This window comes from Anomaloglossus baeobatrachus, chromosome 1 (genome assembly GCF_048569485.1).
Source record: "Anomaloglossus baeobatrachus isolate aAnoBae1 chromosome 1, aAnoBae1.hap1, whole genome shotgun sequence".
NCBI lineage: Eukaryota > Metazoa > Chordata > Amphibia > Anura > Aromobatidae > Anomaloglossus > Anomaloglossus baeobatrachus.
This window is the reverse complement of record NC_134353.1, coordinates 319,188,059-319,200,673: the sequence shown is the minus strand read 5'-3', so window position 1 is coordinate 319,200,673 and position 12,615 is coordinate 319,188,059. Positions and strand designations below refer to the sequence as shown.

Here is a 12,615-nt window from a genome sequence, read left to right as displayed (position 1 = left end):
GAAAATAAGAATAAAGCAGGACCCTCAACTGTGATACCCAGCCATGATCAAGCCGACAGCTGGGGGCTGATATTTTCAGGCTGGGGAGACCCATAGTTATTGGGCCTCCAGCCTAAAAATTCATCCTGCAGCTGCCCAGAATTGTTGCATCCATCAAATGAGATAATCCCAGCACTTTACCCAGCTCATCCCGGTTGCCTTGGTGCGGTGGCAATTGGGGGAATATAAAGGGATAATGACATCTCACAGCTGCCACTAAGCCCTAGATTAGTAATGGGGGATGCTCTATGAGACCCCCTCACTACTAATATTGTAAGTGAAAAGAAATAAATACAAACATTTAAAAAATCATTTATTTGAAATAAAATACAAAAAAGCGCCTTCTTTCTTCAATTTATTAACTCCAAAAACACCCCTGCAGGTCCAACGTAATTTACATGAGGTCCCACAATGATTCTGGCTCTACTTCATACTGAAGTCAGAGCGGGCAGGCACAGAACATGACCGCATGTGGTGGCTTCAGGCAGAGACTGACTGATCCGCAGATATGAGCGGTGACATCACTCAGTTTATCTACAGTCACAGCTGGAGGTTCCCATTGTACCCCACTTGTGACCACAGGTAAACTGACCTCAGGTGACCTCATTGAACTCAGTGACGTCTCCTTAGGTGAACTGAGTTCTAATATACACAACAATTCTTGGCAGCTGTAGGCTGCTATTTTGAGCCAATAACCATGGGTATCCCCAGTCTGAGAATACCAACCCCCAGCTGTCAGCTTTATCATGGCTGGGTATCAAAATGGGGAGGGGACTGCATGCTGTTTTTTTAAACTATTTACTTAAATACTTTTTTAAAAAATGCATCGGGTCACTCTAATTTTGATACACAGCCAAGATAAGCACACGGCTAGGGTCTGCAGCCTGTAGCCGTATGCTTTATCTGTGCTGGATATCACAATATGGGGGAACCCTATGCCAATTTTTATATTTATTTATTTATTTTTACACCACTGTAATGACACAGGCAGTGTGTGTGATTCCAAGCAGTCAGACACACTGTCACACACGGTGGGGCTGCAGTCTGACTGCAACCAATCACAGATGTCGGGACTGCCGGTGGGTATGGGAAACAGAGAATATGTATGAGGGTAATGAACGGCCCCAAAAGTAGTGTTACATCCGTACAGGAGACTGGTAAGTATAATGCTACTGCTTTATTCTTAGTTTCTTTCTTTTTCCTTTCTTTTTTTAATTACCTGGGTGGCCGGATCGAGATAGTTACAGTCCAGTTTCACTCATCACTAGTATGATAGCTGCCAATCAGTGGTGTGGGTAAGGTTTTACAGAGCTCAGAATTCTGACTACTGCTACTTCTGTGATGCCCTGGACTAGTCAGGTCGTCCCAGGTAGTCCCATGCACACACACTCCCTCCCCTTGGAAAGGTGACAGCAGCCAACCTACAAACCCTTGTCACCACCCTCCAGGTTTGATATCCACACCAGGGGGGCGGAGCCAGGTGGTAGGCTCCGCCTACCGAGGAGTTCACAGGCCTGGAGGTGGGAAAACCAGAGAGTTCTAGAGTAGTAGATTAGCTTTGACAGTGGAGGAGAGAAGTCAAGTTCAAGGGCAGACCTGTGACCAGGCCTGCCATAGTCTACCAGGTGTCTGGGTTGGAACCCAGTCACCTCTGGCAAGGAGGCAGACGGTGGTGGCCACCTGCAGGAGCTAGGATTACAGCCGGTGGAACCGTAGGGACTGGGGTTGGGTGGTGGCCCGCTGGAACCGAACCGAGGAGCCGATTGGAAACCGGAGCACCAGGAGGGGTACTCAGACCCAGTATGAAGCCCAGAAACCACTAGGCTAAGTCGAATCAACTGATTGAGGACTGGACTTTAGGACCTTTCCCACACAAGTCCCGACTGAAGACAACAGCCCAACCATTAGGGTAAAGCCACCGCCAAGGCATAAAGACCCAAGGGGCCAGTGTCTGCGGGCAAACAGGGCTCTCCCGACATACAGCAAGCCGGGGAGCGGACTACCGTTGCTTAGGCATAGGAGTCATAACATTCACATTGAAGAGGTGCAGGAGAAAGGTGGAAACCACCAACCTGTTAAGGGGAAGCTGCAGCCGGCTGCGGGCACCGTTCATCATCCCATTTGGTTTACCAGAGACTCCGGTGTTTTGTGTCATAGTGAGTACACCAGTGCCTTCGGGCCACGCGCCGCACCGCACCGCATCAGCACCCAGCACGCATCCATCCCCTCGCCTCAGCTCCTCCCTCGGGCCCCCGGGACCATCACTCCCCTACCCACAGAGGGGTCAACACCAAGCTGCGCAACATCGTCCCCGGGAGGCCTAGTCAACAGCAGCGGTGGTGTCCATCTATTCACCACAACCCGTGGGTGGCGTAACGAACCTAAATCCCCTACAAACCACCGTGGCCCCGACCGTGGAACTCACCACACAAGCCCCTGCGTGTAGCGCCAACTCCCTTTCAAAGCGACGTGACCCCCCGGGTCCGTGGAAGAGCTCGAGCCACCCACCGTACGAGCACGGATCCGAGCGGCTCGGCAACCGACCGAGCCCGCGGGGCGGTACACTTCTACAGGGATTTTATTAGAACTACACCAATCTGCCCATTGTGATATATTACTTGATTTGTCACTCTGCCCAAAAGCAAAATCCTGTAGACAGATTTCCTTTAGCTATATTTTCTCCAGAAAATTAATATCACGTTATGTGGAAAAAACTGTAGTATAACCATATTTATGTCTTCACCAAACACAACTCTTAAATAGAAAGCAAATATTTTATTATGATTTTTACATATTTCATGACATACATTTGAAGCAGCAAATGTAAGTTTATATGTTCACATAACACTTTATTAGTTTTCACTGATATGAAGACCTTATCACTCTGGGCTTTACGTTATCCTCAGATATGAAGATAGTTTTTAGAAGCAGACATCATTTTTAATTCTTGTTAAATTGTTATGGCTCAAATAAGTTCACCAACAAAATCATTAATTTGCCATTGATATGTGATTTTCTATATGGTGAAATTTCTTTGTCATGCTGAAGTCATTTGAAAAATGTTTTTAATTTACTGTCTGTATCCCTAAGAAAACTGTAAAAATCCTTATATCATTTTTTGAGGAAAAATATCCATATAATGAGGTTATCTATTGAGGTTACATACATAATACATATTTCTTTCTACTCTGCACCATCAGCTCTTCCAGTAATAGAAGAACCTATAATACAGTACTCTCAAAAAAGTAAAAGGAGATACCTGAGTTGGACAATCACATAAGACTGAAGACTGGTCTGGTGAATATTTACCAGTATGGTTAACAGAGAAATTTTATCAAAGCTTTTGATCTTTCAGAAGTGCTAAACTTATGGCAATTGAAAAATTAAAACAAATATATTAACAAATGATAAAACTCACAAAAAAATGTATTCACTCTCCTTGCTTTTCATCTAATGATTGTTGTAATATTGTTCGTATTGTTGAGCGTAGTGCTGATAAAGTTGGTTTCTATAGTGATAATCATCCTCATACCTTCCATAAGTATCACCTTTTACTCCTCTAGGATCAATTTCATTCTCATGATAATAATAGCCATGTTCATTATAATACCCATTACTCTCAGGTTCATATACATGAGCATTGCCGGCAGCACCACCATTGCTGCCTTCCTCGGCACCTAGGTTATCATAATCATTGCTCTTTGGGAGTTCAGTGGGATTGTCTGCTTTAAGTTGTTGTGTTGCAGGTTCAATGGTACCAGCTTGTGTGGGCTGCACTTCAGTACTGCTCTCCTGAGCTGTGCTTGACTGTCCGTCATCAGTTGTGGTCTCATTCTGGCTGGCAGTACTATCTTCTACCTATGAAGACGACAAAACAAGACAGAGTATAATCACACTGCACAATATGGCCAACAGAGAACATAAGACAGAGTATAATGACACTGCACAATATGGCCAACAGACAAAACAAGACAGAGTATAATCACACTGCACAATATGGCCAACAGAGAAAACAAGACAGAGTATAATGACACTGCACAATATGGCCAACAGACAAAACAAGACAGAATATAATCACACTGCACAATATGGTCAAGAAGACAAATCAAGAAAGAGTATAATCACACTCCACAATATGGTCAAGACAGTACGGGGGCCTTCTTGTAGTTGTCATTTAGTTTCTAGCACATTAGTGGACGTGCAGTCCACGTGTGTGTTCTCCGGATAACCGGTAATTTGCATACTCACGTGGTCCTCGCTGCTGTCCAGGGTTCTGATCTTCGGCTCCAGCCCCGCCCACTCCCCACTGATGCTGCTTCTGGCTGAGCGGAGGAGCGGAGATTAGAGCCCGTGACAGCACGCCCACCTCCATAACACGCTCATAACGAGCAGCGGACGGCAGCAACTGTTTGGGGCGCAAGATTCTGCAGGGCTTGTGGAGGTGAGTATGTGTTTTTTTATTTTACAATAATGACACGTGTTTCTCCGGCGCGTGTCACACGCGACCGCATCCACACTACATCCGTGTGGTATGGGTGCGGGCCGTGTGACACCCGTGTGCTAGAGAAAACGTGGACATGTCAGCGTGCGAAACACACATACACACGTAAGTACGGAACGGACACACGTTCCGTTCCAAAATACTTACGTGTGTCCAAAGAATTATGAAATCATATGTCCACGTGTATACGTGCCTCCGGTACATGAAAAAAACTGGGAAACACGTACCGGAGGCACGAACGTGTGACAGAGGCCTAAGGTGGATTCCACATGTAACCCTTCTGAAAATTCACTAAAAAAACTTCCAAAAAGTACTAACAAATGCACAGCAATGTCAAAATGATTAGCTGTGCATATCGTTCATCTTTTTTCACTTGTTTGAGCCACTTAAGGCTTTGAAAGTCGAGACATGGGAATGCATTGGTCTACATAAAAGCTGTAGCCACAAAACTGTAGTTTTGTATTATTTTAGACTTGCCAAAGTTCCTTACTTTTTTTTTTTATTTTGTACTCAAGCTATTCTAATCCATCTCTCTCCTCACTATAGCTCTACTTCTCCCCTCTGCAAATCCCCTCTGCATTGGCTCCCAATTTACCAACGTGACCAGTTCAAAAGGTATGACGTTGGCAGTGTATTTTGCCATCAGGGACACCACACCCCAGGTGGACACATTTCAATTGAAATGGCAGACTAAGCATACTGCCCAGCGCCAGCATCGGCAGTAGGACGTTACTCAATCAGGCAATGTGTAATGACAATATACAACACAAATTCAGGGTGGGTCCTTCATGGGTGCCACATTACTTTCTGGAAGAAAGGCCTGGTAATTTACTTGTGTATTAAGCAAAAAAAAAAACTTGATGGCAAGCACAGCTAATGGAATGCAATTTTGTGCTGAAAGATGCGCCCCTAGGTCGGAAGGCATTCAGTAAGCTATTGGAGAAGAGACGATGGTCGACCTGAGTATGATTACATTTCATAGCACGCAAGGATGAAAGGGAGGACATCTTGTTTCTGATATCATTCGGTCAAAAGGGAAAATCAAAAACTGCAGTGATACCATAAAGTTCGAATATAGCAATGCGCCACAATATTTAACAGCATCACTGTGAGAACTATTGAGAGGATCAATTGGGTACCAATGTCCACGACAACTACCATGTATAATGTGATGTTAGTTCTTATTTTACCTCCATCTGCTGCTTTATCATCATTGATATTTTTAGTATACATAATATTTCATATTTAGAAGAAAAATCCAGCGCTGGGTATAAATTTAAAAGTCCATCTTTTTATTAGAATTCATTAAAAAAAAGAACATGATTAAGACCTGAGCGTCGAAACGCGTTATTCTGCTTCTGTATGGTTCCTTGTGATGGCACTTCACTTGCTGGATTTTAATGAATTCTAATAAAAAGATGGACTTTTAAATTTATACCCAGCGCTGGATTTTTCTTCTAAATTTTCTATTGGTGGCTGCGCCACTCCGAGCGCAGGAGATATCAATGCTACAGCAGGTCTGATCGGTGAGCTGGATTTTTCCTTTCTAATATTTCATATTGTCCTAGTGAGAATAAATATAGATGTTGTGACAAAAAGTTAGCATAAAAATGTACATTGAGACATCTCTGGAGTCAGTTAATAAAAGTACTACAAGAAAAAAATGGTCAGCCAATCAAACCAGCTAAAGCACGGACCAGATTCTATCAGAAGTCAAATAAAATGAAGCCAGGAACCAGTTAACTCGTCATTGGTAGCTGCCTGCCCTATGAATGTGTGCCGCCCCCCTGCAAGCAGCCGGGCTGCTGCTGCTCAGATCCGGATCTGCGGTGGCTCGAGGGGTCTACGGACCTGGGGGTCGCGCGGCCACTTGATTAAAAGAAGTCGGGAGATATGTACAGGGGGCTTTTTGGAAAGTTTGTGACGCCACCCACGGTGCATGGTAAGGTGAGGGACCACCGCTGCCGTTGGGGATCCCGGTGACGAAGGTGTGGCAGCCTGATGTTTAACCCCTCCGTGGGTAGGGGGTTTGTGTCCCGGAGCCCGTTGATGATGGATGTTGTGTAGGTGCCATTGGGAAATAGGAACAGGGGTTTCCAATTTACTCACTCAGTCCCAGAATAACCACACTGACAGCTTGTAAACCAGAATTCTGAGCAACACTGCAGCCTGTGGGGAGCATGCCTGGATCCGTGCCCTTGGTGTTGCTATTGGTCTGTGGCCCTGTCCCTGGCACCTTAGTCTTGATTGGACCCGTTGGTATGAAACACTCCGGGTCCCACTCACCCGTATGGCTAACAGAGCGAGCTTGCTCTTAGGGTTCACACGTAGGATTTCTTTGGACTGTAGTGAGAAAGTCCTATCCTATCGGTGAGCTAGTACCCCAATTGTGGAGCGGGTTGGGGATGACACTTGAAATCTTCACCCCCATCGGGTAAATTACCGGAATGCGTGAAGCTACTTTCCAGCCTGGGGTCCACGTACCCCGTCATGCCCTGGCCCCTGCCCGGTGATAGCTCAAGGCCGCCTGCTGCCCTCCTCGGCAGTCCGTATCCCTTGACACTGTCGCCTGCGACCGGGTTCCAGTTCCTACCAGGCCCAGACCAATGTCTGCCACCTAGTACTCAGGAGCTCTCCTCCGTGGCCTCTCCTCATGAGAGCCATTTCACCTCCTCTCTCCTTCATTCTCAACTCTCAACTCTCTACTGACAGTGTCCTCACTTTCTCCTCACCAACCCCCCATGTGGGCGGACCTATCCCTTCAGGCCCCCCAATGGTGTGTCTGGTAGGTTCAAGTGGGAAGTGTTCCTAGGATTTTGATTGGCTAAGCTGTCAGCAACACCAAAGGACCAGGATCCGTAACCAAGGAGGGTGGATACTGTGCAGAAGGGCAGATTGCACAATACCCTGTGACGACCTGATAGGCCAGGGCGTCACAAATGTAATGATCTTTTGTCACCTCTGGAGCAGAGGTTCCTCCATTCTCCTCTTCGCCACCTTCAGAGTCAGCCTCTTCCTCTGCCCCATTTCCTTCTGATTCCTCTGCTCCTGCCTCTTCTGATGCAGCATTGTTTCCATTTTTACCAGCATCCACTGATTCCTCCTGCTGTAATCAGATATATAAAATTATTAATATGACACTAGAAAAATATGAATATTTTTATTTTACCAAATTCCTTTACTATTGCTTTACTCATGCTGACATGATTACATCTGCCTTTCTCCAAGTATTTATTGAGGCTTCTGTCTTCATTCATAGAAAAGTCATCTGGAATCCATTCAGCCAGAACTGTGTATATCGGCCTTTTGTTGTGTGTGAGGTTAACCTCTATGGTGGTTTAGAAGCAAGAATACATTGCTGGGAAATGATCCTCATAATGAGTCATACAACCACAGGATTTAAAAACAGGATAGAAGATGGCATACTATTTTGTTATGTACGCTAGACGAGCAAATTAACTACATTGAAAATTGAGTAGATGGATTCATACAGGTTAATTGTTAGCTGCCAATGTCCTATCTCATTCCTTTATTATTTACTTTGGAGCTTATTTTTCAGAACCTATTCTAAGACATGGCAGACTTACACTTGACAGTCCTAAAATGCGCCAAGTTTCTGTAAGTAGTTCATGCTGTTTAATAAATCCAATTTTCAGAGTATGTTATCTAAGTTTACGCTGCCTATTAATTGGCTTACTTTCTACCAGGAACAGAACTCCAATTTTGGTGCATTTTTTTTTCTGCATTGTGTTGTGTTTTAAACCACACCTCTTCAAACATAAACTACGCCTCTTCACACATAAACCACACCTCTTCAAACATAAACTACGCCTCTTCACACATAAACCACACCTCTTCACACATAACCACACCTCTTCAAACATAAAAGACACCTCTTCACGCATAAACCATGCCTCTTCACACATAACCACACCTCTTCACACATAAACTACGCCTCTTCACACATAAAAGACACCTCTTCACACATAAACCACACCTCTTCACACATAAAAGACACCTCTTCAAACATAAACCATGCCTCTTCACACATAAACCATGCCTCTTCACACATAAACCATGCCTCTTCACACATAAACCATGCCTCTTCACACATAAACCATGCCTCTTCACACATAAACCACGCCTCTTCACACATAAATCATGCCTCTTCACACATAAACCATGCCTCTTCACACATAAACCATGCCTCTTCACACATAAACCATGCCTCTTCACACATAAACCACGCCTCTTCACACATAAACCACACCTCTTCAAATATAAACTACGCCTCTTCACACATAAACCACACCTCTTCAAACATAAAAGACACCTCTTCACACATAAACCATGCCTCTTCACACATAAACCATGCCTCTTCACACATAACCACACCTCTTCAAACATAAACCATACCTCTTCAGAACATAAGCCACACCTCTTCACACATAAACCACACCTCTTCACACATAAAAGACACCTCTTCAAACATAAACCATGCCTCTTAACACATAAAAGACACCTCTTCAAACATAAACCATGCCTCTTCACACATAAAAGACACCTCTTTACACATAAACCACGCCTCGTCAAACGTAAACTACGCCTCTTCAAACATAATCCACACCTCTTCACACATAAACCACACCTCTTCAAACATAAACTACACCTATTCACACACAAACCACACCTCTTCAAACAAACCATACCTCTTCAAACATAAACCACGCCTCTTCACACATAAAAGACACCTCTTCAAACATAAACCATGCCTCTTCACACATAAAAGACCCCTCTTTACACATAAACCACGCCTCTTCAAACATAAACTACGCCTCTTCACACATAAACCACACCTCTTCAAACATAAACCACACCTCTTCACACATAAACCACACCTCTTCACACATAAACCACGCCTCTTCACACATAAACCACACCTCTTCAAACATAAACTACACCTATTCACACACAAACCATACCTCTTCACATATAAACCACCCCTCTTCACACATAAACCATGCCACTTCACACATAAACCACACCTCTTCACACATAAACCACACCTCTTCACACATAAACCACACCTCTTCAAACATAAACTATGCCTCTTCAAACATAAACCATGCCTCTTCACACATAAACCATGCCTCTTCACACATAAAAGACACCTCTTCAAACATAAACCTTGCCTCTTCACACATAAACCACACCTCTTTAAACATAAAGTACGCCTCTTCACACATAGAAGACACCTCTTCACACATAAACCACACCTCTTCACACCTATTCACACATAAACCATGCCTCTTCACACATAAACCACATCTCTACACACATAAACCACACCTCTTCACACCTATTCACACATAAACCACGCCTCTTCACACATAAACCACATCTCTACACACATAAACCACACCTCTTCACACACAAACCACACCTCTTCACACATAAACTATGCCTCTTAACACATAAACCACACCTCTTCACACACAAACTACGCCTCTTCACACACAAACTACGCCTTTTCCCACATAAACCATGCCTCTGCACACATAAACCATACCTCTTCCCACATAAACCACGCCTGTTCACACATAAACCACGCCTGTTCACACATAAACCACGCCTGTTCACACATAAACCACACCTGTTAACACATAAACCACGCCTGTTCACACATAAACCACACCTGTTCACACATAAACCACGCCTGTTCACACATAAACCACATCTCTACACACATAAACCACACCTCTTCACACATAAACCACACCTCTTCACACATAAACCACGCCTCTTCAAACATAAACCACACCTCTTCACACACAAACTATGCCTCTTCACACACAAACCATGCCTCTTCACACATAAACCATACCTCTTCACACATAAACCATACCTCTTCACACATAAACCACGCCTGTTCACACATAAACCACGCCTATTCACACATAAACCACACCTCTACATACATAAACCACACCTCTTCACATACAAACTATACCTCTACACACATAAACCATGCCTCTGCACACATAAACCATACCTCTGCACACACCACACCTCTTCACACACAAACCACACCTCTTCACATAAACCACACCTCTTCACACAAGCCACACCTCTTCACACATAAACCACTCCCCTTTTCATTTGGCCTAGCCTTCCAGCTGGACAAAAAATGCTTTAAACACTTCATAAATATTTTTCAAGTCATGAAAGAGGTTTATTTTACACAAATTATGCCAGAATTTGGCAAATTCTACTTGATATGCACAATGTTTAACCCACTTTATAATTTGCCCATTTTGGGCCTTTAAGAAAAAACTTTTTTTTTTTGATTGTTACATTTCAGCAGCTGTAACATTTTAAGTTTTTTTTCCAAGTTGTATTTATCAGTGGTAGAATATAACTTATTACTTTTTATTAACTCTTTATGGGTGGAATAGAAAAAAACAGCAGTTCTGGGGTAGATATTTGAGGATTTATATTTTCCAATATTCACGTGCTGCATAAATAAGGAGTTAGCTTTTTTTCTATGGTTTAGCAACATTATGGGGATACCAAATTTATGTAGTTATATTTGTTTTTGATTTTTTTGTAACAGTGTAATTATTGTACAAAAGTAGTCATTTATTTCTGTGCTGGCATATTCTGAGAGTCATGATTTTTCCAATTTTCTTTCACTGGAGCTGTATGAGAGCTAATTTTTTTACTTGACAAGATATATATTTCAGTGGTACTATTTAATAGTACATTTGTTTTTAAGTTTACTTAATTCTACGTTTTTTTAAAGGTGGAATGTACAAAAAAAACAATTTTGGAATTGTGTTTTTTTTATTTTTTTTTTATTTTTTTTAACACTGTTTACCAATTTGTTTAACTGACACATCAACTTTATTCTAAGGGTTAATGCAATGATAATAATGCCAATTTTTTATATATATATATATATATATATATATATATATATATATATATATATATATATATATATATATTTATGTTTTACTACTCTCATTTGAAAAATAAACTATTTTTGGTGGGAGAGAGGGTTCACCACATTCCTCGACCAATACATTTTAGGATTAAGGCTGAGACCGCACTTTGCGTTCACCTACTTGAATTTCTAAATGCACGTTTTTGGCTTAATTAATTTGACCAAAGTTGCCTTTTTCAGAAATTTAGCGCTGAAAACGCATGCGTATTTACCGCTTTTTTGATGCGTTTTCAGCGCTTTTTACATGCTTTTTCACCTGCGTTTTGAAAGATGCGTTTTGAGCAACAAGACACTGCTTAATAAAGTTTAATCAGTCATACAGAATGAAAAAAGAGAAAAAAAGGATAAAATCTATATTAATGGAAAAAATAATGAAAATAGATATATTTCATAAAATTATAGCGGTAATATACAATTTATCGCTAATATAGCAATAAATGCATATTTTTCTCAAATTTAATTGTCGGATTATGTATGTGTGTAAAGCGACATATGAAATCATTATTTTGAAGTCCAAAAAGCATGCATTTTGGTAGTCAAAAACGCATGTTTTCTGCACTGAAAAAGCAGGTAAGACGCAGAAATTTGCTGGAATCTTGGTTTTTGCCATTTCTCATTGACTTCAATGTTAGCAAAACGCACCTAAAATGGCAAAAACAACTGACATGCTCCTTCTTTGAACGCATGGTTTTTGCCACAAAATATGCAAATTAAACGCAGCATTTAGAAATGCAAAGTGCGGTCTGAAAATCACCATTTTCCATAGACTTTGCTGGAAAATCAAAACGCATGCCTTTTGGCATGAAAAAGGTGCTTCTCAAAACGGACCTGAAACGCAGGTGGAAACGCAAAGTGCGGTCTCAGCCTAAAAGTAACCATGAGATTCAAGCTACCTGAACCACAGGCAGTAAGATTCAGAGACTGAATGCACTGTGCTTTAGGCTATGTGCGCACTTTGCTTTTTTATCTGCTTTTCCACTGCTTTTTCTACTGCAGCGTTTTCATGCCAAAATGCTTGCGTTATGCTTTTCAAGCAAAGTCAATGGGACATTGAGCTTTCTTGTGCGCA

At 42.4% G+C, this 12,615-nt stretch overlaps 1 protein-coding gene across 1 annotated transcript in view; it reads right to left on the bottom strand.

The window, feature by feature from the left end:
* Positions 1 to 2,857: 2,857 nt before the first annotated feature.
* The window catches only part of LOC142292149 (uncharacterized), a 42,907-nt gene continuing 33,149 nt past the window's right edge, over positions 2,858 to 12,615 (bottom strand). The window contains exons 6-7 of the mRNA XM_075337306.1: positions 7,500 to 7,646; positions 2,858 to 3,897 (exon numbers count right to left, since the gene is read on the bottom strand). Coding sequence (XP_075193421.1) covers positions 3,490 to 3,897; positions 7,500 to 7,646 — 555 coding nt within the window. The 3' untranslated portion in view covers positions 2,858 to 3,489. The remainder of the gene's footprint in view (positions 3,898 to 7,499; positions 7,647 to 12,615) is intronic.